The sequence below is a fragment of the Myodes glareolus genome, chromosome 24 (assembly GCF_982192425.1).
Source record: "Myodes glareolus chromosome 24, mMyoGla1.1, whole genome shotgun sequence".
Classification (NCBI taxonomy): Eukaryota; Metazoa; Chordata; class Mammalia; order Rodentia; family Cricetidae; genus Myodes; species Myodes glareolus.
In genome coordinates, this window is record NC_142049.1 from 48,130,858 (window position 1) to 48,158,731 (window position 27,874).

At 49.8% G+C, this 27,874-nt stretch overlaps 1 protein-coding gene across 4 annotated transcripts; it reads right to left on the bottom strand.

Moving 5' to 3' along the window:
* Nucleotides 1–2,140: 2,140 nt before the first annotated feature.
* Nucleotides 2,141–27,790, bottom strand: Plekha4 (pleckstrin homology domain containing A4). 4 transcript variants are annotated; one of them, XM_087901304.1, is made up of 20 exons: nt 27,415–27,790; nt 26,871–26,962; nt 24,965–25,072; nt 23,962–24,034; nt 23,764–23,864; nt 23,522–23,631; nt 21,206–21,421; nt 20,570–20,849; nt 18,227–18,301; nt 17,245–17,292; nt 16,860–16,940; nt 16,575–16,724; nt 13,878–13,976; nt 10,267–10,407; nt 8,413–8,512; nt 8,275–8,345; nt 7,389–7,550; nt 3,543–3,592; nt 3,124–3,236; nt 2,141–3,026 (listed from the first exon to the last, which is right to left on the bottom strand). In XM_087901304.1, the coding sequence occupies exons 2-20, from the start codon at nt 26,952–26,954 to the stop codon at nt 2,782–2,784; spliced, it is 2,307 nt and encodes a 768-aa protein (XP_087757430.1). In that variant the 5' UTR covers nt 26,955–26,962; nt 27,415–27,790; the 3' UTR covers nt 2,141–2,781. The 4 variants fall into 4 exon arrangements, with proteins under 4 accessions (XP_087757430.1, XP_087757429.1, XP_087757431.1 ...); XM_087901303.1 differs by having other exon boundaries at nt 18,227–18,310; XM_087901305.1 differs by having other exon boundaries at nt 2,811–3,026; nt 3,533–3,592; nt 18,227–18,310.
* Between the last annotated feature and the right edge of the window lie 84 nt (nt 27,791–27,874).

Below are 27,874 nucleotides of genomic sequence, written 5' to 3' on the forward strand. Positions count from 1 at the left end.
TGAGCTCGGGGCTCTCCGTTTATTCCAATACGTTGGACATGCCGAGAGACTGAGTTTGCTAACTTGAATAAAATAAAGGCTCTTTGCTTTTACATAAGGAACTTGGTTTCCTTGTTGGTTTTTGCGGGACTTCATGGATCTGGACATAACACCTTCCACTCTCCTTCTCCTCCAATAAACCTCTTACACTATCTGTGTGTGTAGCAGGGCCCACCGAAAGGTACTCATACTGGGGCCCTACCCACCTGCTCCACCCTCAACAGATATCTGCTTTCTCGATCATTGTTGACTTTGCCTTCCATTCAGCTGGGTGTCTGGCGGGGCTACCCGCCTCTGACCATTCCCCTGGATGTGAGGCTTCCTTCCTTTCTTTTTTCTTTTTTTAAATATTTATTTATTATGTATACAATATTCTGTCTATGTGTATGCCTGCATGCCAGAAGAGGGCACCAGACCCCATTACAGATGGTTGTGAGCCACCATGTGGTTGCTGGGAATTGAACTCAGGACCTTTGGAAGAGCAGGCAATGCTCTTAACCTCTGAGCCATCTCTCCAGCCCCGAGGCTTCCTTTCTTGAGCACAGTAATCTCCTTGCCTTCTGGCTTTTCTTGAAGTCCTGATACCAGGTGACTGTCTTTCTCGAGCTCCGAGCCCTTGGCCCCTGCCATTTGTGAGACAACCCACGGGGTGACTTGTGCCTGTCTCAAAATCAACCAAGCCTCTCTGCATTCCCGGGGTGCTAGCGAAGGAATTGCGGACCCCTGGGTCTTACTTCTCTGACCCATTCATGGGAACTGTGTCATCGTTTATGCTTCCTGCTCCCATGGGGATATTTTTGGAGACCCACTGACCACTCCTGGTCAGTTATTGTTGCAGGACTACCTGCTGCTGGCCACAGAGCTGGAGGTGACAGGCCATCCAACATGCCGGGGATAGCCGTGGTGATGGGAAAGGGTCAGGTGCTGTAAGCCCTAGGGGTCCGACTTGGTTCACCTCTAACAGCTTTTTGCCAGGTCCAGGCGGTGCCTGATGGTTCCTCAGAGCCTGGACAGTGAAGTGAAATAGCCAGATACAATAGCCAGGACATGGCCATCAGCCCAGCTTTCCCAGGTCCCCCAAAGATGAACGATGCCCCCTTGGTCAACAGAAAGTAGTCTTGGGAACATGGCGTCCTTATCCCTGCTTCACCTGCTACCCCCCCACCCTCCTTTTTTTTTGAGACAGGGTTTCTCTGTAGCTTTTTGGTGCCTGTCCTGGAACTAGCTCTTGTAGACAGGCTGGTCTTGAACTCACAGAGATCCGCCTGCCTCTGCCTCCCGAGTGCTGGGATTAAAGGCATACGTCACCACTGCCCGGCAGGCTTGCGAGTCTTAATACCCACGCTGCCCATCAGTTCAGTCACCCCAAGTCCAATATAATCAATTCACACAGAAACTACAAAAGGCAGGAGGAAGATAGTAAAATAAAGCCAAGGACAAGACAAACCGGGCATAAAAACCGGACCAAGACCCTCAGGTGGGCAGTGTGATGTCTCGCTTTTTTCCCTGAAGAGCAAAATATTTGCGTCCTGTTAACCCCCAACACACATCCCAGATGGGGTCCCACAAAACAGAACCAGTCTATTTCTCACCAGGAGGCCATAGATGCCTGCTTGCTGCTTTTCTTCGCACAAATATTCACCGTTAGTCCTTGGCTGAAGGCAGCCCAGAGCCTTGGAGCCTCTCAAGGCACATGCCTCCCGAGTCAGCCCCCCAGTCCATCCAGACCCGAATAATCACACAGAAACTATATTGATTACAATGCTGCTTGACTTTGGTGTGTTCCTAGCTAGCTCTTACATCTTAAATTAACCCATTTCTATTATTTTATATTTTACCTCAAGGCTCACGGTTTGTTACCTCACATCTTGTTTCTGAGTGGCTACACGGCATCTGCCTGACTCTGCCTTCTTTCTCCCTGCACTCAGTTTAGTTTTCCTGCCTAGCTATATTCTGCCCAGTTCTAGACCAAAGCAGCTTCTTTATTAACCAATGGAAATAAAACATATTCATAGTATACAGAGAATCCCATCTCAGGGGCCTCCAAAAAATGTTAATTCCAAATGGCAAGAATAAGACCACTACCACAATTTAAGCAAAATTTGAAGTAAACTTGATTTTTATTGGGGTGCCCCGAAGAGCTGGCCAGCAACTGCCTCCTAAATTGGGTTAAAGAGAACAGCAGAGAATCCACTTGAGCCCCTTTGAAGGGTAAAAGCGTGAGTAGTTTTACAGAGTGGAGACAATGGGCCAAAAAGGAATTTAAAAAACCTTAAAGAAACATCATATGGTCACCCACCATGTAATGATTAGTGAGACTGTGGTCTCACTAACTAGCAAGGGGTCAAGGAGGGCCAGGGTATTCTCAAAAAACAAATCAAAGTCATGGATTGGGGAAGGTCAGGTTCCAAGAAACAGAGAGCAATTCAACTCTCATTGTAAATAAAAACTTGTTTTTAAAAATACAGCATAATGGCTCCTGCCTTCAAAATGGTGTCAGGCAGGTTCCTCTATCCCTGTGAATCTAAGGCCCCCGATCACAATGTCAGCCTCAGAGAGGATAAAGATGTTTATTGACTAATAGTTCAAAGTTTTAGTCCAAATTTAGACAGTGTGGGGCTAATCAGTCTGACCACTGTAGCTCCTAGAACACTGTTGGAACACACTTCTCCCCCGTGGTCCTGACTGATCTTACACTTTAAGGTTGTGCATTGAGCTTGCATCACACAATAGCTGTGTAAGTCAAAAGCTGGACTGCAGCAGAGTGACTCTCAGGGGCCACGCCCCCTGATCCTGCAGTGGAGAGGCAGGGGTGTGCCCAGGGTCCCAGCTGGGTTCCCATTGGGCCAGGCCTCGCCTGTTCCCTGGGGCAGAGTTAGCTTTGGGAGCCGCTGGGGACAAGGTGACCTGGTGCACTTCTTCACTGGGAGGTTGTGAGCCTGGTGGGAGACAGTCTCCCCTGGAGTCTGAATTTACCCCTGGAGAGCCTAAATGGAGAATGAGAAGTGTTAACTTAGACTTGGGAGCTCCACATTTCCAGATCTCCGCCCTCGGACCCAGGGGTGCAGATCCTGGGCACCTCACCAGTCATCAGCCTGTGCCACTGCGAAGCCTCTGTAGCTAGGGCCTGGGAGAGACTGAGCACCCGCTCCCGGTGGCCTCTGGATGTTGGCGTGCAGGTTGGGGAGGGCCTGGGGCTACAGAAAATAAGCCACAGTGTCAAGTCAAACAAGCCACAAAGGCCTGATGGGAGTTATGTTTCTTAGCCTGTATCCAGAGGACTTGGAAACCAGGATCTAGGCATTGCAGGCCGACCAGCAGTAAGGTCGCCATTACTGGATGAAGCAGGCCTTTGGAGCTCTGCAGTTCCTGACTGGGTGTGAGGGGCTTCCTGACTTTGTTGTAGATGCCGCAGGAACTCGAGGGCACAGGGGACTGTGCTAATGCCACTGCTGCCCTGTCTGCATCCAGGCCACCCCCCATCTCCACTCACCACTCCATACCTACTCCAGGATCCAGAACTCCTGAGCCACTGTGCAGCTCCTCCGACAGGCTGGAAGGAATTAGGGGGTTAGAATTCTTGCCTTGGAGAATGGTCAGAAGTTCAAGGCCAGCCTGGTCAGAGTACTGATGAGATTGTGTCCAAGTGGAAATAAAAGGAGAGGTGGTGGGGGAGAAAAGAGGGGAGCAAAAAGGAAAGGGGAGGAAAGAAAGGAAGAGAAGGAAGAAGAAAAGGTAGAATTCTTGCCACTGAAGCCCCTGTTTTCTCTGCCTCCTTCCCCAGCCTCTCCCTCCCTTTCTCCTCTCTTCTCCTCTCTTCTCCTCAGTCCTCCCTTCCTTCCTCTCTCCCTCCCTGTCTACGCGGGTGCTTAGGAAGGTCAGAAGATGACCTTGGATGTCCCTTCTCTGATCCTCCACCTTGGGTTTGAGACAAGATCTCTCATTGGCCTAGAACCTCAGCAAGTTGCCAGACTAATTTGTGGAATAATCTTTTTGTACACTTTGAATACGTATCACTGATTGGTTTAATAAAAAGTTGAACGGCCAACAGCTAGGTAGGATTTGGGGAGCAGAGAGGATGCTGGGAAGAAAGGAGTTGTCAGAGGGACTCAGAGGAAGCAGGACAAGCAGGATGAGAGGTAAAAGCCATGCGCCGTGTGGCGCCACACAGATGCATAGGGACGAGTTAATTAAAGTTAGAAGAGCTAATTAGAAAGAAGCTGAAGCTGTCAGTTTTCACCATTAATGATAGTCTCCACGTCAGTGTTTCTGAGATGGTGGCCAAGGAGAAGCCTGAGTACAAACGGCACCCAACGTCCAGGCACTCAGTTCCACATAAGGCCTGAGAGAGCTTAAAAAAGGTTCTGAACACAAAAATGTGGTCACATGGGGCTTGCTAGCCCCACAGTCGCTCACGCAGTCCAAGGTACAGAAGGGCTCCTGGCCACAGCCTGAGGGCTTGAGCGGCAGCACGCGGTGAGCTAAGCTGCTTGGCAGTTTAAGGTTTTGCTCATGCAGTCAGGAAAGGTTACAAATACGCAGTAAAGCAGGTTCAGACAGAACAGCCTTGAAACAGGTTACCGTGTGTCTAACAATGGTGTAGGCATAAGAAAAAAAGAAAAGGGATATAGACAGTTAAAAATAGTTTAAAAATAATAAAGCTGCCAGGTGATAGTGGCACATGCCTTTCATCTCAGCACTCAGGAGGCAGAGGCGGGCAGATCTTTGTGAGTTCGAGGTCAGCCTGGTCTACAAGAGACAGTTCCAGGACAGGCTCCAAATCTACAGAGAAACCTTGTCTCAAAAATTAATTAATTAATTAAAAATAATAAAGTCTTTTTTGCTTTGTTTTGTTTTTCGAGAGGAAACAAAAGGCTGTGGATTCATTCTATCAACCAATAGCTTGGCAGGATTTTCAGGACAGAGAGGACTCTGGAAAGAAGGGAGTGACCAGCAGGAAGCAAAGGAAGCAAGCCAAGCAGGATGAGAGGTAAAGCCATGGCCCCATACAGAAGAAGAATAATGACTTGATTTAAGTTACAAGAGCTAGTTAGAAATAAAAGCTATCGGCCGAGCTTTCCTAATTATTAATGAATCTCTGTGCCGTGATTTGGGAGCTGGCTGGCGGGACAAAGAAACACTCCCTGTACTAGTTGATCCGTGGCTTCCAGGGAGCTAAGCATCCCCACCTCCCATCTCCATGCCATGGGGATTACAGACATCCACTGCTGGCCCAGGCTCTATACATGGGTTCTGAAGCTCCAACGCCAGTCACTGAGCCATCTCCCCAGGTCCCCCAACACTTTTCTCACTGAGCCGTCTTCCTAGGCCCCCCTACTTTTCTGACTGAGCCATCTCCCCAGCCCCCCATTTTTCTCACTAAGCCATCTCCCAGCACTCCCCCACTTTTCTGACTGAGCCATCTCCCCAGGCCCCCCACACTTTTCTGACTGAGCCATCTCCCCAGGCCCCCCACACTTTTCTGACTGAGCCATCTCCCTAGGCCCCCCACACTTTTCTGACTGAGCCATCTCCCCAGGCCCCCCACTTTGGCTGGATCCTCCTGCCTCCTGTCCTCAGTGCTGGGGTAGGAGCTGTCCATCAGCTTCACTAGGGTCCCCCTTCTTATTTTTACGGTGATGTTAGGTGGGGGGCTCAGAGTGAAATGGCCCAAAGACATGCTATTTGAATTCACCTGTCCTCTTGGAGAAGATCGGGGTTACGAAGCCCCGCCCACACCCACAGCGGGTCTAATCCTTCCCTACAAAAGCTCCTCTGATTCGGATATAAATATCCCCAGAGGTTTATGTGCCTCGGGCTTGGTCCCAAGCCTGTGGGCTATTGAGATATGATTGGACAGCGAGAATGCTCATCTGACCAATGAATTCACCCACAGAAAAGTGACAGAAAAGAGGCTTGTGCATTCAGGCCTGACTCCACAGCCTGAAGTTCACAATTAAGGGTCATTGCTGTGATTTGACAGCTTATAATCCGCGGCACCTGGATCTTCCATGCTCCCTGTCACATACGCTATGCCGAACCAAATCACACGATCCAGAACTTCCTAAAAGTCAGACCTATGCTTTGTTGGCGAAAGAGTCTGAGATTCCTCAGGAGGACCTGCTCAGGGAGGTGCAGTGACAGCTCCTCTGGCCTCCCATCCTCCCGCCATGCCTCTGGGGTGCTCCTCTCTTTCTAGCTCTTTAATTTGCATTTATTTATTATTTTGTGTGTGTTGGTGTTTTGTCGGCATTTATGACTATGACATACACTGTGAGCTGGATTACAGACAGCTGTGAGCTGCCACGTGGGTCCTCTGGAAGAGCTGTCTCTCTTCCCCCATCAAGTTAGGGCTCCATTGTTTTTCAGTGCTCCCCTTCCCAGCTCACGGCCAACCATGGCCGTGAGGCTCTCTCACTATAATCTTCATTGACTAGATGATATGTCAGCTTCCTTCAGGACCAGGCTGCCCTCTCTCCTCACCGTGACCTCAGCAATTCACAGCTAACTGTGCAATTAGGAAGCCTAGCTGGAGAAGGGGTGTGGTTAGGAAAGGTGTCCACCCTCTGTCTCTTTCTCCCCACCCCTCTCTCCCTTAGGTCATGTGACTTAAAATGAAACACTCCCTGCAGGAGAGCTGAGAACCCTGAGCCTGGAGGAGATGAACAAACTTCACGGCTGTACTAAGGAAGCAGCAAACAGCCGGAAGAGGAGACTGGCCAGTCAAGCTACCGAGAGTTCACTCAGAACTGCTGAGCTGCCTGCAGATTCTGCAGCCAGGGCCGCATTGATGCTTTCATCAGCTGTCACTCATGGGGAAGGCTTTTTGGCAATGCAGCTATTTTTAGGCTACCCCTGCTACGGCAGGTAACCTCTGACACATACTCCTGTTAGTAACCCCGTAAAACCTCACTGGCTCACCAAACTGGAGCTTGGTGCAGCCATTACTGTGGTCTGTAAATTCCTGTTCTGGACTGAGTGAACCTGTGTACGCGGCTTCTCCCCAGAAAAGACTCACACAACACCTCCACAAGTACAGGGCAGGATGACTTAGTTAACAACAAGGAAATGGGAAGCATTCCCATGTGGGAAAAGCCCCAGAACTGGGGACGGATGACCAGTAGAATGCTTGCCTGCTAGGCTCTACCCCAGCACTGCATAAACGGGCATGGTGACACGTGCTTGTAATCACGGCACAGGGGATTCAAGGCCAACCTTAGCTAAGTAGCTAGCTTGTTCAAAGCGAGCCTGGGATACACGAGACCCTGTCTCAAAAAAAGAGAGAGAGAGAAAGAGAAAATTCAAATTCTGAACAGATGCTCTCCAATCCAAGATCCTTCTCTCCTCACCCTCTGCTCCAAATCAAGCTGTCGTCCAGCTGGTGACAGTGCCCTCCCCAGGGTCAGCAGTCTCGGGGAGGCTGGACGAGGTAAAGGAAGCCCACAGGCTTGGTTTCTGCGCATGCGCTCCAGCTGCTCCTGCGCACTCATGCGAGGCCGCGCCACCGGGACCTGCAGAGAGACAGACTCTAACCTTCGGTTTCCTCATTCTTTTTGTCCCAGGAACTAACCACCAAAAGTCAGGCACTTCATAGACCATTAGAACTTAGGGGACCCCTGGACACCAGAGGCTGCTGCGCCCCCTCCCTGACCTGCAGCGAAGGACAAAGGCTTCCCAGGTCCTGTGCAGCCTGACTCCTACCCACATCTTCGGCCTCCTTCCATCACCTGCTCTGTCTTATGACAAGGAAGCATCACGCTCCTGGGCATGTCAGCTTCTCCCAATAACTTGACACTAAGTGGAAAACGCTGGCCCTTTTAGTCAGAGAAGTGCTGCAGAATGAACCCAAGGCCTCCCTCTCTCCGGCTCCCTCTGCTCTGCTCTGCACCACGCCCCCAGTCCCACACTGTAGGATTCTAGGCCGGGGCTCTACCACTGAGCCATACCCCATATCTCACTGGGGGATCCTAGGCAGGGCTCTACCACTAAGACATGCCCTCTTTATTTTAAATCTCATTGTGGTAAGCAAGGCTATTAGTGCCTTTGCAAAGATGACAAGTACAGAGGCTCAGGAGGCTTAGAAACTACCCCAAATCACACAGCTACTAGTATTTGAGATACTAATCCTATCCACTCTGGTCATGGTCTTCAACCTGGCCTCTCCTAGTGCTGGGAGGTCAGAGGTGATCGAGCGCAGACATGAGGCAGATTTAAAGTGTGTCGGAGACAGTCTACCTTAGTGTTCAGAGATGAAGGTTGACGACCTTCAGGGCTGGATGCTCGGGAGATCCTGGGAGACTCAACACCTGAAAGCAGAGGGGACTTAGTCAGAACAAGATCCCAGAGAGATTCCCACCCTACCAGGGTGCTCACCTGAGCGAGGGCTGAGGAGGGCTCTGTCACCTCCTGGGGGTCGACCCCAGTCCACCTCAGGGGACTGAGGGGGGCTAAGCTCCAGTGACTCCGGAAGGCTCTGGAAGGAAAAATATTGTCTGTCATTCTTATTATTTCTACTAGCACAAATTTTCAAGTATTTGCCAGTTGGGGTACATCATGGAAAAGATTAAGATTACAAACCCAGAGCTAGATATACCAACTTCAAACCCCATCTCTGCCACTTACTGGCTGTGTGACTTTGAACAAGTTGTTCAACATCAAAAGTAGTGTACCTTTTGACATGTGAGGAGTCAGAGCCGCTGTGAACACGGACACGTGTGTGAGGTTTCCCAGGAGCGCACAGGGCGCCATGCTATGGTGTTGACCTGGCAGATATGGTGGTGTTTGGGCGGGAGGGGGGGTTTCCTAGGGGAGCAACTGCCTTTGAGTCTAAGTCACACATGTACATTCCTGTACCCGAAAAACTCGGCGGTTCACCAAACACACTTGATGATGTCTTCTTTGGTGCGGATGCCCTACGTGGCTGGGGTGGACAGAAAAGTCAGGAGAGAGATGGAACAATGTGGGAGGAACCTAGCAGCCACCGTGGCAGGGAAGACTTGAGAGAAGGGTTGTTTCCTGAAAGTGCTTTGACCGTGAAGAATCACCATGGAAAGCAGTGAGTGTTTCCTGGGATTTGTAGAACTGTTTTTTCTGAAGGGGGCATTACGGACTTTGCATGACCTTGGCCACAAATGCTTCTGGTGCACCTGAAGCTCTTGGATTACTGGGAACTGCAATTGGTCACAATAGGACTGAAGTAGCCAGTGTGATACCTTCCTCTAGAGAAATATATGAATTAAAATAGGGACTTGGGAACAAGGAACTTGTTTATCCAAAAAAAAAAAAAAAACAACGTTGTGTAGCAATCAATAAGTGTGCCATTGCGTGGCTGGTGCCATTGCGTGGCTGGTGCCGTTGCGTGGTCGTTCAGTTCAGTTCACCAGAGGCTGGGCCTTCCTGCTGCCACAGGCTGAAAACTTCTCCTTGGACTGACCTCTTTCTCTGACCAACTCACACAACAGAGAGCCCCGAACAGAATAATAAATAACAATATATTACTGGGCAGTAGTGTAGCTTTCAATCTCATCAGTCTGGAGGCAGAGGCAGGAGGATCTCTGTGAGTTAGAGGCCAACCTGGTCTATAGAACGAGTTCTAGGACAGCCAGGGCTACACAGAGAAACCCTATCTCAAAAACAACACCCCCTCCAAGAAAAATAGCAATATATACACTAAATAGGGGGCTGGTGCATTCTCTCAGCAGATAGGGTGCTGGCCACCGTGTCTGACGACTTAAGTCTTATCCCCAAGGTCTACACAGTGGAAGGTGAGAACTGATTCCCACGAATTATCCCTGACCTCCACATGAATGTTGTAACATGAGTACACAACACACACACAAAGTGCACACACACTGTGCCCTGAGGGGAATGTCGTGATTGACTTGGGCTCTGGGTGTGTCTGTAGGGACTGTCTCATTGATATGGGAAGACCCAGGCCTCAAAGGGCCTGGGGCTGGGTCCTGGGAGCAAAGAGAAAAGGATGGGATTGAAGAGGTTTCCCAGTGGTTAGAGCACTTGCTCTCACAGAGGACCCAGGTTCAAGTCCCAGCATTTACATGATGGCTGACAGCCATTCTAACCAGTCCCAAGGGATTCCATGCCCTCCCTCCCCACCCCTCACAGTCGTGGGACTGGGTGGGTGATCAAGGGGAAGGGAAAGAGGTGGGTGGGGACTCACTGGGTTAGGACAGGTGAGACAGGAACCTGGGGAGAAGCTGGAAATCTCACCTCCCGCTCTGAGGACTCCTCTCCTTGGGGTGCAGGGGATGGAGCCTTGGGCTCAGTATGTGGGGGCTGTTTCTGGGGGCCACCTAGACCTGCCAGCGTGTCCTCCACCATCCATAGCTGCTGCTGGGCAGCTGCTCGGTCCTGAAAGGAGGAACGGGGTTTGTTCAAGAGGAAAACATACCAGGGTGGCATCAGCAGATGGGCCCCACCCAGAAGGCTCTGACATCAGCTGTGGAGGTTGCCGTGACGGCTTCCGGCCTTTACAAGCTCCATGTGCAACACATGGTCCCTGTGCACAAGTGTAGGTTAAAAGTCTTGTGAGAATTCTTCTTTTTCTTCCAATGTGTGGGTGCCTGGGATTGAACTTTGGCCATCACTCTTGGCAAGGGCCTTTACCTACTGAGCCATCTTACCGGCACAGAAATTTTTAAAGATTTACTTATTTATGTGTATGGATGTGTCTCCCTGTGTGCACGCCAGAAAGGGACATCAGATCCCTTGGGGGTGGAGCTGCAGGAGTTTGTGAGCCATGTCATGTGGGTGTGGGATCTGAGCCCCAGTCCTCTGAGGGAGCAGTTAGTGCTTGGAACCACTGAGCCATGTCCACTGCCGCATACAAGATCTGCTGCGCTGCCACTGGGGACACCAGTCTGGAGAGCCCACAGCTCACACTGCTGCTTTCCTGTCTGTGTCCTGGCACACCTCTGCTTTATGCGGCTGTTTGAGACACAGTGTGCCCAGGTATTTTCCTGTCTCCCCCGCCCCGCCCCCGACACACACTAGTGTTTGGCCTGCATGTGTGTCTGTGTGAGGATCTGTGTGTCAGGTCCCCTGGAACTGGAATTGCAGACAGGTGTGAGCTGCCATGTGGGTGCTGGGAATTGAATCCCAAGTTCCCTGGAAGAACAGCCCTCTGTCCAGCCCCTGTTTTATACAGCTTTAGAGATAACTGACAGTGTTTGTGGCTTTCAGTAATGTCTGGCCTACCCTTCGCTAGGTCTAACTCATTTCATGATAAAGCCCATTGCTCTTGTTGGTTTTGCTTTTGAAACAGTGTCCTGTTATCTGTTTATTTATTTATTTTTGTTGGTTTTTTTTTTTTTTTCGAGCCAGGGTTTCTCTGTGTAACAGACCTAGCTGTCCTGGAACTCACTCTGTGGCAGCTGGCCTCTGCCTCCCGAGTCCTGGTTAAAGGCGTGTGCCACCACTGCCCGACTTGAGCCAGTGTCCTATTATGGCAGGTCCAGCAGACCTTTAATTAATTATTTTTTATTTTGATTTGTCCTGTTCATAATACTTATTTTTTTACTTAAAGATAAATTATGGCCAGGTGATGGTGGAATTTTGAATCATCCTGCCTCAGTCTCCTGATTGTTTGGATTACAGGGGAGCACACCTACAGACAAAATTTGGAGTTATGTAGCTCAGGTTAGAACCGAGAAACAAGTGAGCAGCCAGGCACACAGGTGCACGCGATGGGCTATTTACAGCAGGCTTAAAGCAGGCTGAATGAGATGAACAATCGAGGGACACAGGCAGGAGGAGCACCATATTTTCTAGACAAATTAGTTCAAGGCCAGTCATGACTACACCACCAGGCCTTGTCTCAAAAAACAGCAGAGAAAAGTCAGGCATGGTGGCACATGCCTTTTATCCCAGCACTAACTGGGAAGGAAGAGGCAGGTGGATCTCTGTGAGTTCTAGGCCAGCCTGGTCTACAGAGCCAGTTACAGGACAGCCAGGACTACACAGAGAAACCCTGGCTTATACCATCTCCCTCCGCCCCCCACCAACAAACAACAGCAAAAACAGAGCGCACTGGAGAAACAAACAAACGGCTCTGCGGGCTCTGCCGGCTCTGCGGGCTCTGCGGGCTCTGCGGGCTCTGCGGGCTCTGCGGGCTCTGCCGGCTCTGCGGGTTCTGCCAATAAGGGGCTGTGCGAGCTTGTGGGCCCGAGTACAATGCCGGAAACTCAGATAAAGTCAGACGTAGAGGCACAAGCTTGTCCTCTCAGCCCTGGGGAGGCAGAGATGGGCAGATCTCCGGGGCTCACTAGCCTAGAGCCTACTTGGTGAGTGACAGACTAGGTCCCTGTGAGACCCGGTCTGAGGAACAATGTGCGCTGTGCCCGAGGATATTGTTCCCCGGCTCCGACAGGCGCACCTGCACACACTTATACACAAAATAAAAGGGGAAAGAAGAGAGAAAAGCTGGGGGGGGGGGGAGGAGAGAGAGAGAGAGAGAGAGAGAGAGAGAGAGAGAGAGAGAGAGAGAGAGAGAGAGAGAGAACCAATGCACAGAAAACCCCCAGGATAAACTTAACAGCAACTGGCTGGAGATGGGCACTTTTGAGGTGGAGGGAGCCGGACTTAGCTGTGGCATTTAACAGCACAAGCAAGGTTCCACGTGAGAGGAGCCATTTAGAACCAGCCAGAGAGCGGCTTTCGGAAGCTAGGTCTTTAGGATAATAGGGGACTTAGAAAGGAAGGAAGAGGAGGCTGGGACAGACTGTCTGGTGGCTAGGCTGCGTCTAAGAATATTTCCAGAGATGGTTTGCTGAGAGAGGAAGACCACACGGACCTAAGCCACAGCCTCCCACAGGCTGGGACCCCAGAATGAATCAAAGAGACAAAAGAGACAGCCAAAGGACAGGTGGATCTCTAGGAGTTCAAGGGCAGCCTGGTCTAGACAGCTGGTTCTAGGACATCCACGGCTATGTAACAGAGAGACCTTGTCTGGGGCGGGCAGAGTGCTGGTTCAGGGGTTAAGAGTACCTGCTGCTCTTCCAGAGGACTTAAGTTTGGTTCCAGCCCCCACATCAGGCAACACATAACTGATTGTAACTCCAGTTCCAGGGACTCCAACACCCTCTTCTGGCCTCCAAGGGCACACACATACACAGGTAAATATATATAATATTCATATATATATATATGTATTATATATACACTTAAATAAAAAATAATAAATCTTAAAATGTAAAAACAGAAGCAAAGCATTCTAGACTTGCTTTGTGCTAGAGGGATGCCAACATTTCCTGACTCCACTTTTTTTAATGCTTATTTTGATGATTTTAAATAGGAGTCGATGTGTTTCTGTATGTGAGGGTGTGTGTGTGAGTGCGGTGCACATGAAGGCCACAGATGCTTGACAGCCACCGTGTGGGTGCTGGGAACTGGACCATGGTCCTCCCCGAGAGCAACAGGTGCTCTTGAGCTGAGCCATCTCTGCAGCCCTGACTCTCTGCAACTTGATCCAGTGAGATTTGAGAATTCTCAGCCCCTATTCCTGCCATCATGAGCTCCATCTTATCTTCCTCAGAGTGAAGAACCATATTCTCACCCCATAAACCAAAATACAACCTACCATAACACGTTTCCCCTAATTGCTTCTTGTCAAATATTGGGTCACATCAAGAAGAAAGTCACCAATCCAGGGGATAGGACTCGGCCCCCTGACAGGGCTAGCATGACCATAGTTCCCAGGGGATGGGACTCAGCTCCCGGACAGGGCTGGCATGGCCACAGTTCCCAGGTGGGACTTGAAGTACTGAGAGTCTGTGGCTCTGGTGCTGTGGGCAGGGAGGGAAGGGTGAGGGGTGAGGGTGTACCTGGGGAGACCCGAGGTGCAGAAGGTATTCGAGAGTCTCCCTTAAGGTGCCCAGGTCCTGCTCCAGGCCGCTGTAGGTGTCCCAAACCTGCTCTCGCTCCTAGAGTCCCAAAAAGGAGGAGATACAAGGTTAGTCCCTCAAACTACCAGATCCTGCCCCAGCAGAGGAGGGAGGCTTCCTCTGGGTAGTCTCCTGCTCCAGCAGAGGAGGGAGGCTCCCTCTGGGTAGTCTCCTGCCCCAGCAGAGGAGGGAGGCTCCCTCTGGGTAGTCTCACTCCAGAAGGACTTCAACTCCAAGACTTTGCCTGAACTACTGGGAATCCCAGGCCACATGCTTCATGTGATCCCCGTGAACATGGACTGATCCTAAGCCATGCAGCGTAGCAGCCTACAGATAAAATTGGAAGTATCTATTCATATCTGTGTTTTCACATGATCCTCACAAGGATCATCTGAAATAGATAAATGTCTTCTTCTGGATGTATTTACATGCATGAGTGTTTCCCCTGTATGTTTGTGTATGCATTATGTACACAGAGGCCAGAGAGGGTGTCAGATTCCCTGGAACTGGAGTTACAGGTGGCTACGAGCCAACATGTGGGTGCTGGGATTTGAACCGAGGTTCTCTAGGACAGCAAAAGTGCTCTTAAATCATCGAACAAGCTCTCAAATACATTTTTTTTTTTGAGACAGTCTCACTACATAACTCCAGCTGTCCTGGAATCACTATGTCGACCAGGCAGGCTGACCTCAAACTCACAGGCATCCCCTGCCTCTGACTCTTTAAATACTATTTTTCTTTCATTTTTTATTTAAATCCCCCCATACTACTTTTCTTCTCTAGAGAAATGACCCAAGTGTTTAAATAACATTTTTAAGATCATAGTAACATTGAGGAAGAGTCCATTCAAAGCCAGAAAGTTCATGTCAAAATCACCTAAGGAGAGCGAGTGATGAGGCCGACAGGAGAAGGCGCTTGGCAGCCACCCTGAAACTGCACAGCGGAGGGGAGAGCCAGCTCCTGGAAGTTGCTCTCTGGCCAGCACCAGCACTCTGGCACATGTACACACAATTCATTTCGATCATTTCTTTCGTGTGTGCAAATGCTCATGCATGGTTGGAAGTGAGTGGAAAGGACGGCTTATGCTTGGCTCTCTTTATCGGACTTGTGGGTTCTGAGAATCATGTGCTGAGGCTGGGGGCTGGTGTTCTCACCTGCTGAGACCTCTCAAGCCAGCACACAGAATACCTCACAACTACAGTAGTAATAGGCTGTCCCTTTGTTTCACTGTGCAGGACATGGTAGCACACACCTTTAATTCCAGCAGCAGGAAGGCAGAAGGAGCAGAACTCTGGGAGTTCAGGCCAACCAGAAATACACTGTGAGAATATTTAAAAAATAAGATAAAATCAAATCAGATCGTCTTAGGATTGAGGGCCTGGTTCACATGTATGTATGTGTATAGGAGGAAAAATCGAGTAGAGTCGCTGTATCGAGGGCAAACAGCAGAACAAAACAGCTGCCTGTGGGAGGTGTTTAGACCTTGGAGAAGTCGCTGCAGAAAAGAGTGGCTGTGTTCTGTTATCTACAGGGCTGTTTTTCTGAAGGGGCTCTACGGCCTTTGCATGACCCTGGACACAAGAGGGTCCTGGCACACCTGAAGCGTCTGACGTTATTGGGTGCTGCACACAGCACACAACCTGGACTAAAGTGGCAGGCGTGCAATGTTTTCCTTCATGAAACACAGAGATTAGATCAGGGCTTTGGTAAGAGGAATTTGTTTTACCCAAAACACGACTTTTGTGTAACAATCAGTAACAACGCTCCTGCAGGGCTGCTTGGGGTTCAGTTCATAGAAACAGTTCTTCCCTGCTGCCACGGAGTCTGAATTACCTCTGGAGTGACCTTCTTTCTTCGACTGACTCACACAACACCCAACATATGTGTTCACATGTGTGCACACACATGTTCATGTGCACATACATGTATGTATAATAGAAAATAGTAAATACATTGTAAAAATCATCCTCTTGGCCAGGTGTTAATCCCAGCACTCAGAGGCAGAGACAGGTGAATCTCTGTGAGTTTGAAGCCAGTTTGGTCTACATAGTGAGCTCCAAGACAGCCAGGACTGAAGAAACCCTGTCTCAATAAAGCCATCATTGGGGCTGGACAGATGGCTCAGTGGTTAAGAGCTTTGCCTGCCCTTCCAAAGGTCCTGAGTTCAATTTCCAGCCACCACATATGCTCACAACCATCTGTAATGAGATTTGGTGCCCTCTTCTGGCTTGCAGGGATACATACAGGCAAAATACTGAATACATAATAAATAAATAAATCTTAACAAATAAATAAATAAAACCATCATCATCATTACCATCTTAAGCGACTAAATTCAGTCTTATCACTGCTTGGCTGCGTGCCCCATACCTTCTATAAAAATCAAGATTATGGGTTTCAGGGCCTAGAAGGCCAGGAAGATGCTCACTTGGTAAAGGCTGTCCTCTGACGCTCACAAGGATGCCATGGGATACACTGGTGCACACGCACACACATAATAAGAACACATTTTTAAGAGGTTATAGATTTTAAATTGTGACTGGGTTGATGGCTCCAGGCATGACCTCCAAGCCCGTACAGCCTCCGCTGCAGCCTGCACAAGCCCGAGAGTCCTGCTCACCTGACCCAGACGCTCACCTGAGCCAGGTGGCACAGAGTGGCTCTCACGTTCACCAGCCGGTCCTGCAGAAGGCGCTGGCGACCCCAGGCCTTCCCAGAAGCTGCAGCCTCCCTGGTAGCTTGGCCCAGTTGCTGCCGGGTCAGCTCCAAGGCTGCCTCTAGCTGCTCCTGCACAGAGAACAGAGGTCAGACTTCTGACACCACATCCAACCCAAGAAGACAAGCCCTCCAATGGAAGCAGCTCGACTCCCAAGACAGGGGAGCGCTCAAGAACCTGAGGGCTAAGACCCCTCCCTTCTGCACCTTCTCCTCCTGCCTCTTGTCCAGATCCTCCTGAATCCGCCTCAGGAGCCGGTCCTGCCCACACAGCTTGGTCAACAAAGTCTGGGGGAAGTGGAGAAGGAAATGTTACCGACCTCAGCCGACATTCCCCCTCCCAGCTCCATCTAGAGCAGTGGTTCTCAACCTTCCTAAAGCTGTGACCCTTTAATACACTTCTGCATGCTGTGGTGACCCCCCCAACATAAAATTACTTTGCTTCGTAATTGCAGTTTTGCTACTGTTATGAATTGTAATGCAAATGTCTGATATATAACCCAAAGGGGTCGCAACCCACAGATTGAGAACCACTGGCTAGAATCTTTTCAACTCGGAGAGCTTGACAGGGATTGGACCTGAGAGAACTTACATCCGTCTCCAAACTCTGGTGCAAAGTTGAGTCGGCTGGGGGACCTGGCTAAGGAGAAAATTCGAGGGTCAAAGGGTTTTGATGTCCGTTTTAATAAGCCCTTCCTTTATCCCCTTTGGCACTTGGCGCGCTTTTTGCCTCTAAGGCCAAATTCAAATTTGTATTAAGTCTTAATCTTTGGTATTCCCCAGTGATTTGAAAACCATAGTAAGGCCAGACAGTGGCGGCGCACGCCTTTAATCCCAGGGCGGCAGAGGCAGGTGGATCTTTGTGAGTTCGAGGCCAGTCTGGTCTATAGAGTGAGTTCCAGGACAGCCAAGGCACACATTCAAAACCCTGTCTTGAAAAAACAAAACAAACAAAAAAGAAAAGGAAACCACAGAAAGAACAGCGTGGAAAGAACACCAAGTGCTACTTGTTAAGTCTGAAAGAAACCAGGAACAAAAGGCCAACCAAGGTGCCTATTTAACATATCAAAGAGGACCCTGCCCTACCCTGAACCTCTCCAATCCTGGAGCTTCCCTTCCCTTCCCTTCCCTTCCCTTCCCTTCCCTTCCCTTCCCTTCCCTTCCCTTCCCTTCCCTTCCCTTCCCTTTCCTCCCCTCCCCTCCCCTCCCCTCCCCTCCCCTCCCCTCCCCTCCCCTCCCCTCCCCTTCCCTTCCCCGGTTTATCTGATTCCTAAATAGCCTCAGCCTTTTGAGTACACAGCTTCCTGGTCTCTGGGTCCTCTGCTCCTCCCTTTGCTCTGCTTCCCCGCCCCTTTCTCTCCTCCCTTGGCCCTGTTTAGTCCGGACTCTTCCAGATGCCTCTGGCTGTTCTCTCCCTCCTCAACCGTTCCCAGGAGTGGCCATGTCCTCGTTGTTTCATTCCGTGCCTTCTTTCCTCAGCCATGGGGAAACAGGAGAACTGACACAGAGATCCTGGGAAGTGGGTGGTCAAGCAAGAGAAGACCAGTGGATTCCTGGTGCTGCAGGAAACCTACCAGCAAAATCATGGAGGCCCGGGTCCCAGGGGGTCGCGGAGGCAGCTGCAGATAGGTGGAAGAACCAGAGGAGGCCTGGGTAGACTGAAATAAAAATGCTTAGAAAGGTCTTATAAGGCCTAGTGGCACCCATCAAAATCCCAGCAAAATTCTTCAAAGACCTCAAAAGAATGGTACTCAACTTCATTTGGAAAAGCCCCGGATAGCCAAAACAATCCTGTGCAATAAAAGAACTTCTGGAGGCATCACAATCCCTGACTTCAAACTCTACTACAGAGCTACAGTACTGAAAACAGCCTGGTATTGGCATAAAAACAGACAGGAGGACCAATGGAACCGAATAGAAGACCCGGATATCAATCCATACATCTTCAAACACCTGATATTTGATAAAGAAGCAAAAAAATATCAAATGGAAAAAAAGAAAGCATATTTAACAAGTGGTGCTGGCATACCTGGATATCAACACATAAAAGAATGAAAATAGATCCATATCTATCACCATGCACAAAACTCAAGTCCAAATGGATCAAAGACCTCAACATATAGCCAGCCACACTGAACCTGATAGAAGAGAAAGTGAGAAGTATACTTAAACGCATTGGCACAGGGAACCACTTTCTAAATATAACCCCAGCAGCACAGACACTGAGAGAAACAATTGATAAATGGGACCTCCTGAAACTGAAAAGCTTCTGTAAAGCAAAGGACATGGTCAACAAGACAAAATGACAACCTACAGAATGGGAAAAGGTCTTCACTAACCTCACATCAGACAGAGGACTGATCTCCAAAATATACAAAGAACTCAAGTAATTGGACACCAAAAGATCACATAATCCAATTGAGTACAGACCTAAACAGAGAACTCTCAACAGAGGAATCTAAAATGGTTGAAAGACACTTAAGGAAATGTTCAACATCCTTAGTCATCAGAGAAATGCAAATCAAAACAACTCTGAGATTCCATCTTACACCTGTAAGAATGGCCAAGATCAAAAACACTGATGACAACTAATGCTGGAGAGGTTGTGGGGAAAAGAGAACACTTCTGCATTGCTGGTGGGAATGCAAGCTGGTACAACCCCTTTGGATGTCAGTGTGGCAATTTCTCAGTAAATTAGGAAACAACTTTCTTCGAGACCCAGTAATACCACTTTTGGGTATATATACTCAATCATGCCACAAGGACACGTGCTCAACTATGCTCATAGCAGCATTGTTTTTCACAGCCAGAACCTAGAAACAACCTAAATGCCCCTTGACCAAAGAATGGATAAGGAAAATGTGGTACATTTACACAATGGAGTACTACACAGCAGAAAAAAATAACGACAGCTTGAATTTTGCAGGAAAATGGGTGGAGCTAAAAAACATTATTTTGAGTGAGGTAGCTCAGACACAGAAAGACAATTATCACATGTACTCGCTCATAGGTGGTTTTTAAACATAAAGCAAAGAAAACCATCCTACAAACCACAATTCCAGAGAATTTTGACAACAATGCGGACACTAAGAGCGACTTATATAGGAATCTACATGGGAAGTAGAAAGTAGAAAAAGACAAGATCTCCTGAGTAAATTGGGAGCATGGGGACCTTGAGGGAGGGTTAAAGGGGGAGGGGAGAGGCAGGGAGGGGAGCAGAGAAAAATGTAGAGCTCAATAAATATTAATTAAAAAATTAGGCCTTGTGGCCTAGGCCGTCATCTCAGGTACTCTGGAGGCCTAAGTTACAGAGTGAGTTCAAGGCCAGCCTGGGCAACTTAGGGAGACCATGTCTCAAAATAAGTAAAAAAAAAAGAGGCCTAGGGAGTAGATCAGTGGTAGAGTGTTTGCCTAGAATGGCCAGGCTCTGGGTTCAGAGCGCGCGCGCACACACACACACACACACACACACACACACACACACACATCCTCAACTCTAGTGGCTCTACACACACAAGTTATTACTAAATGGACAAGCCTTGCAAAACCGTTAGAGGCTGTAGGAAGTTAGCTGTAGATATTCTAGGCTATAAATCCGTTACTCTAGGCTATAAATCAGTGAGACATTATCATGTAGTTGGAGCTATCTTGAAACAATAACTGGAAAAAACCAAACTATGCCTCAATTGGCTGTAGAGTATTGAGAACTACAATACCCACAATAAATAGGAGCAATGTCACAAAAATAATCCTGAGGCCTGATGGGACATGAATCCGACTTGCCTTTGATTTGGGGGGCAGGGAAAATCAATTGCATTGTGAACTATAATCCCCATAAAGCCAGAGTGACTCGATCACTGGTCTTTAAAGAGAGCTCTGAAGCCTGATGGGAAATGTAGTCCGCGCTGTCCGCGCACCTGTGTTCTTGGCTCTTGTCTCCAGGGCTGGGGACTCCTGGGTGGCCGCCCTCCGACAGCTTCGGAGGAGGGTCCGCGGCGTGGAGTGGGAGGTCGAGAGAGGGTCTGTCTTTGGGGTCCCCAATCCAGAGGAGGTCTGACATCGATGCGACTCAAGGGAGTGTGAGGTCGGGCAGGAAATGATATCTCTCCTGCTGAGAGAGGGGGTCGCCGTGCTGGAGCAGAACGAGGACGAGGAAGGCTCAGAGGGGAAGGCGGACGGGAGAGGGATGAGAACAGCCTATGGAGAGGAAAGAATCAGGGAACTGAGGTAGTCTGAGCCTCTGCTTCCAGTCCACCTCAGTACCCAACAAGGATGTCTGGCTTCCCTGGTTGCACTGCCCCTCTCTGCTGGACAGATTGTGGGTGAGTTCCCTTTGGGAACAGCTGCGTCCACTTTGCGAAGGGTCAAGCCACCACCAAGGTCCCTCCAGGCCTTATCTTTCCCTTAAGCCACGCCTTCAACAGGCTCGCTCTTTCCTTAGACCACCAACCATCCCTTACTGGTCCAACTACTTCTTTAACTCCCAGTTCCCTTATGCCACGCCCTGATAATGATAGGGCTCCGCCCTAAGTTCCCAAAATGTTCCTACTTACTCTGGGCTCTTGGTCCTCCTACTCCCGGTGCCAGGCTGCAGTTCAGCTGTAGGGCTAGACCTGTACGTTCCATGACTGCCACGACCTCTGGAGAGCCGAGCTACTTCTGGTGATTCCGAGATGTGCCCCTCTTCCCTTCTGCTCCCCTCTGGAGGGCCCCCGGGGCCCCCAGGGCCTTCTCCCGGCTGGGGACGTGCAGGTGACCTAGGTAGTCCACTAGCAAATGGGCACAGAGAGTGACATCACTCTTGTTCCTAAAAGGTCACTGGGTCTACTGGCACAAGACCCAGTGTCCTGAGGCTAGGAACTGGGCAAGCTGGGAAAGTGCTTGAGACAGTCTCACATTTGAAGGGGGGGGGGGTTGAGGTGATGTTTTGAAGCAGCAACTTTATGACCTGGGCTGGTCTTGAATTCTTTGTGATTATCCAGCTTTAGTCTCCCAAGAACTGTTGGGAACACACTTTTTTTTTTTTTTTAACATTTGGCCATCATGGGTGGGTATAAACGGAACCATTGCCTCCCCCCCCCCAAAAAAAATCATCCCTGGGGAGGAGGAAGAGGCAGGTGGTTCCAGGCCAACCAGACGTATATGGTGAGACCTGGTCTCAAAATTGAAAACTAAACAAACAACAAACAGTTAGGCATGACTCTGCATGCCAATACCCAAGGAAACTGAGGAGCTGAGACAGCTAGACCCTGAGAGCTATGGGTATTCCAGCCTAACTAAGGCAAGCTTCCAGCTCAATGAGACCCTGTTTCCAAGGCAATAAGATAGACAGTAATAGAAAAGTAAACCTGGCTGGAGAGATGGCTCAGAGGTCAAGACTGCTCTTCCAGAGGTCCTGAGTTCAATTCCCAGCAACCACATGGTGGCTCACAACCATTTACAGTGAGATCTGGTGCCCTCTTCTAGCGTACACACAAACATTCAGACAGAATACTATAGCTATAATAAATCAATACATCTTAAAGAAAAATACACCTGCTGTCCTGCTCTGGCCTCCACACAGACACACACACTTTTAGGGCTGGAGAGGTCTCTCAATGCTAGACAACTTGCTTAAAGTATGAAATCCTGGCTTCACCCCCCAGTACATAGCAGGAGCTGGAGAGGTAGCTTAGCAGTTAAGAGTGCTCACTGCTCCTTCAGAGGACCCGAGTTCAGCTCTTAGCACCTACACTGGGCAGCTCGTGATCACCTACATATAATAAGTTTCAGAGGGATCCAACACCTCTGGCCTCAACCAGCACCCAACAAAAACTCACCCAGGGCTGGGGTGTGGCTCAGTCAGTAGTGCCTGCCTAGTGGCATACAAGAATTCCTGAGGACAAGTCCCCACAGCCCCAAGTTCCAGCACAGTGGAATTCCAGCACTTGCAAAGTGGCCGTAGCATAATCAGAAGTTCAAGGTGATCAACTACACAGCTAGTCTGGACTATTCGAGACCTTGTTCAAAAACAAAACCAGTGTGGTTGTACATGCCTGCTTTTAATCCCGAGGCAAAAGCAAACAGATCTCTGTGAGCTCAAGGCCAACCTGGTCTACATAGGGGGTTTTCAGAACATCCTGGTCTACATAAAAAGTAATAAATAAATTTTACAAGCTTTTGTTTTGTTTTGTTTGTCAAGACAGGGTTTCTCTGTGTAACCAACCTGGCTGCCTTGGAACTCACTTTGTAGACCAGGCTGGCCTCAAACTCTATGAGATCGACCAACCGCTGCCTCTCAAATGCTGGGATTAAAGGCATGCGCCACCACCGCCCGGCTTTTTACTTTTTAAAATGTGGCCTGGCCTTGTAGCTGGAGAGACAGCTCAGGTTAAGAGCACGTTTTGCTCTTCCAGAAGACCTGGCTTCAATTTAGCACCCTCAAGGCAATTCACAACTGTAATTCCAGTTCCAGGGGATCTGACACCCTCTTCTGGCCTCTGAGGGTACTATACACTTAGGTGGTTCATGCTAGTAAACACTCATATACATGAAATAAAAAGAAACAACTCTTTTTAAAAAATGTGACATGAGCCAGGCAGTGGTGGAAGCAGAGGCAGGCAGACCTCCATGAGTTTGAGGCCAGCCTGGTCTACAAGAGCGAGTTCAGGACAGGCTCCAGAAAGCCTTGGCTGGAGGGTTAGAAGTCAGTGGACAAGAAGGTGGGCAGATCTTAAAAGAGAAAACCTTTTTGCTATTGCAGAAAGTTCCTTGTGGGGAGGGGTCTTCGATCATAGGGTCCACTTATGTGATAGCTACTAATTGCATATCTAAATGACTGCCCTACAAAGGGAGGCGCTTGATGGGGAAGGTGCCTGGCTGTCACTCACCAGTCCTCCCCTTCTGCACGAGAGGCCCTTCCCAGAGCTCGCAGCCAACCTCTTAGGTCCTCCAATGTGTCAGCTGCAAGGACATAGGTTCTCATACCTGGGTGCTCTGCCTGCAGGGGACAGAGGTTTGGAACCAGAACTCAGAGGAAGTGCGGTAAGACCTCTTCAAGCGTGGAAACCCCAAGGCATGGTCACCTCAAGTTCCCACCTACTACCTAACAAGAACCCACAAACATACTCACTGTGAAGGTGAATCGCCGGCCCCGTGGGGCTCCTGGCCCGTCTGGCCTGACACTGTAGCTGGGTAAGAGCACACTGCCCAGGACACTCTCCTCTCTGCTGTCTGCAGAGGGCAGTTGGGGTCAGAGGTCAGGAAGGTGTCAGGGCAACTAGAAGCCTGGGAGAGGAACTGGTGGGAAAGGGCCAGCTGGGGCACTGACCCTTATAGTAGAAGAGGCAATGTCCTGAGAGGACGAACCAACGGCGTTTCCACAGCCGGAGGCCTGAGCTATCCTAGGGAGAGAGATAAGAAAGTGGCTCAGGGGCTGGAGAGATGGCTCAGTGGTTAAGAGCATTGCCTGCTCTTCCAGAGGTCCTGAGTTCAATTCCCTGCAACCACATGGTGGCTCACAACCATTTGTAATGAGGTCTGGTGCCCTCTTCTGGCCTGCATGTATACATGCAGACAGAATATTGTATACATGCAGACAGAATATTGTATACATGATAGATAGATAGATAGATAGATAGATAGATAGATAGATAGATAGATAGATAGAAAGTGGCTCAGTAGAGAAGAAAGACTAGATAGAGAAAGTGACCAGGAGTACAGAGGGACAGAGACTAGGCAGAGGGAAAGACAGAGACAGGGGGACAAAGGTCCAGAGAGACCTGAGGAAAGAGAGATGGGGGCAGAGACTCAGAGAAAGGCCGGCAGAGGGAGGGAGGGAGGGAGGGAGAGAAGAGAGGGAGAGAAGGAGAGCCTAAAGGGACTGGGGTGGCCGTAGGTATGTGTTGGTACAATGGATTCCTATAACTGAAAGCTGGGTGCCTGACTGAGTGGTAGCACATTTGATTTTAAGCTTGGCTACTTTTTCTCTCTATGTTGTCCTGGCTGCCCTGGAATGTAGACCAGGCTTGTCTCACAGAGATCTGTGTGCCTCTGCCTCAGGAGTTCTGGGATCAAATGCATGTACCACCATGCTCTGCGCTCCACCTTGATCTTAGATGTTCAGATACCTGTTCATCTCATGTGCACATAACCTGTGTCCTGGGGCCAGGAACAGGAAATAGTCCAAACACGGACAGGGAAGGAATGGCTAAGGTTCGGAGGAAACAGTAACAGGCAGCAGAGGCATATCACATCCATCACATCAGGAATGAGGAAGGAAACTCAACAGCAAGCCTCAGTATCCAGGGACACAGCTTTCCCACCAGCCTTACCTGCTTATGCAGCCAGCCACGTATGTGCACGGGCAGGTTGGGGTCTCGCCGAAGTGCATTGTTCCTTTTCCCAAAGGCATGGACCCTGTGTACTGCACGGGTAGGCTTCTAGGTGTGAGAGGAACAGAAGTGAATAGCCAGCCCGTGGTGGCGCACGCCTTTAATCCCAACACTTGAGAAGCAGAGACAGGTGGATCTCTGTGAGTTTGAGGCCAACCTGGTCTACAGAGAGAGTTCCAGGACAGCCAAGACTGTTACACAGAAAAACCCTGTCTTTGAAGGAGAAGAAATGAATGAAGGCTTCTCCTGGGATTGGCACTGCAGTGGCCTTTTCTTAGAGGTCAGGCCAGGAGGCTGAGCACACGATAGCACTGCCGACAGAACCAGCCGTTGTGATATAGATGAGGGAGGATCAGGATTTGAGGGAGGATCAGGATTCGAGGGAGTTCCAGGACAGTCTGTGCTGTCTGAGACCAAGTCTCAAAACAAGCAAACAAAACCAATGACAAGGGATTGAGTTATCTCTGTTCATACGATGCTTCCTTATCATACGTGAAGCATAAGTTCAAGTCCTAGCGTTATTCACACCCACAATTCCATCACGCTGGAGACAGCAGCAGAATTAGAAGTTCAAGGTGTGTGGGTGGTGGCACTACCTTTAAACACAGCACTCAGAAGGCAAAGGCAGGCAGATTTCTGCATTTGAGACCAGCCTGGTCTACAGAGCGAGCTCCAGGACATCTAGGGCATGCAGAGAAACCCTGTCTCAACAATAGCAACAATAACAAGTCCAGGTCAATTTTTGACTACCTAGGAAGTCAAGCAGCCTGGGCTCCATGAGACCCTGTAGAGAGATGCCCCTGGCAAGAGCACACTCTTGGCTGCTACAGCCAGAGATGCCAAAAAATACCCTCTGCAATTCCCATAGGGCATGTGGGCTGGGAGTCCTGGTAAGCGAAAGGAGAGAAGGGGGTCTTTGATGCTGGGCAGAGACTTCCTCAGCAAGCGAGTTCAAGGTGGAGATGGGGCTTCTCACCCTTCCTTTCTCTCAGAGGGACACCTGTCGACACACAGACTGCACAGACCCTGTGTCCAAGCTGCCTTGGACTCCTCCTTGGGAGTCGGATGACCAAGGCTGGAACCAAACCTCTGTCTGGGTTCTGAATTTAAGGGAGTAAAGTGAACTTTGTCCTAGGTGATATTTATGTAGTCCAGGTTATCCTCAAATCACTATGCAACCAAGGATGACCTTGAATTTCTGATCCTCCTGCCTCTACTTCTTGAATGTTGAAATTTGAGGTGTGTACCACCATACCTGGCTTGTTCTTTCGTGTTTTGTTTTTGGTTTTTGTTGTTTTGTTTTTCAAGAAAGGGTTTCACTATGTAGCTCTGACTGTTCTAGAACTCACTATGTAAACCAGGCTGGCTTCAAACTCACTAAGATTCACCTGCCTTTGCTCCCCAGTGCTGGAATTAAAGGCATGTGCCACCACACCTGGCTCTGGTTTGGGATTTTTGTCTTACATGAGACAGGGTCTCACCTAGGCAAAATCTATATCTCCGCCTCCATCTCCCCTATACTGAATTATGGTTGTGAACTACCATGCCTGGTTGTTAGTGGGTGGGTTCCACTGTTGTAGACTGGAGAGGAAGTCCCCTAAGCCAGACAGGAGCAGCCACCTCCTTGTAGTCTAGGTTTGTGGAAGACTGAGAGGGTGGGGACAGAGCTGGGAATGTCTCCAAATTCCAACTGCAGCTGATGCTCAACTAGGGGCCAGTCTGGCAGATTGAATCACTAAGGACCCTTGTCCATGACAACTGGGGTCCCGTGATGGCCCAGAACCACAGCTAGGAAATGGGACAGGGTTGCCCTTCGCCCCCTCCTCCCTATCCCCCTGCTAAGAACCTTGGTGCTGGGACTGCTCAGAGAAGAAGCTGTGGAAGCACTGCTGGCCAGGCTCAGGCTGCTCCGGGGTCGGTCCTGCTCCATCGAGAGTTCTGGCAGAAAGAGAAAGGGGCTGTGTCTCTCCGCTGACGGGGGGCTGAGGACAGAGTTGGGGTCAGGGCTTGGAGGTCAGAGAATGCTGAGGAGAAAGAAACTGTTGTTTGGGGACTGGGGGACTGGGGAGGTCATGGCCAGGGATCACATACCAAGAGCAGTGCCAAGAGAGGTGGGCGGCCCTGGCAGCTGTGGGGAGGGGGCAGCTGTCTGCAGTCAGGCCTTAAGAATAGGGGCTCCTTTATTCCTGCCCACTGAACTCTGGCTAGGAATGTGACCCCCTCTATGCGCAGGGATTCTACTCCCTGCCTCCTTCAGGGTGCCCTGGGATACCTGTCCATGTTTTCTCTCATAAACCCCCAAAGCATCTTTGTCAACTACCCAAGAGAAGTCCTGAGACACCAGGAATGAACATCCAGGCAAGTCCCTCCCAGCCCAGCCAGGGACTTACCCAGCTCTGGTGTCCCAGCACAGGATCTGCCACCTCACACACTGCCTCTCAGGGCTGTCTCTCCTCACCTGATGTCTGCTCCTCTCTCTCTCTCTCTCTCTCTCTCTCTCTCTCTCTCTCTCTTCCTCTCTCTCTCTGTCTCTCTGTCTCTCTCTCTGCCTCTCCTTGTCTGCCTATGTCACCTTCCCTCTCCTTACCTTACAGCTCCTGTGTAATGCCCCACCCCTCCCGTCTTATATCCCTTCTCTAGTCCCTCTCTCACACTCAGTCTCTCTTTCCCCCTCGAGACACATCTGTTTCCTTTCTTCCCTTTCAAGTGCTCTTCCTCACTTTCTCTCTTCCTCCCTCTCCCAGTTTCTCTTCCTCTCTGCTGGGCTTTCCCTGTCTCTGGCAGCCGCCCACGCTGCTGCCTCCCCTCCCAATCCTGGCTGTCTCCGCCTCTTCTGGCCTCTCCACTGCA

Bases quoted from the DNA above. Each gene is read 5' to 3' on its own strand.
- Plekha4 (XM_087901303.1), bottom strand. From the start codon at position 26,954: ATGGAGCAGGACCGACCCCGGAGCAGCCTGAGCCTGGCCAGCAGTGCT. The intron at 24,035-24,964 runs GTAAGGCTGGTG...CTCTCTCCCTAG, and splicing joins GTGGCTGGCTGCATAAGCAG to GATAGCTCAGGCCTCCGGCT. The intron at 23,632-23,763 runs GTGAGTATGTTT...TGTCCCCTGCAG, and splicing joins GCCGGCGATTCACCTTCACA to GCAGAGCACCCAGGTATGAG.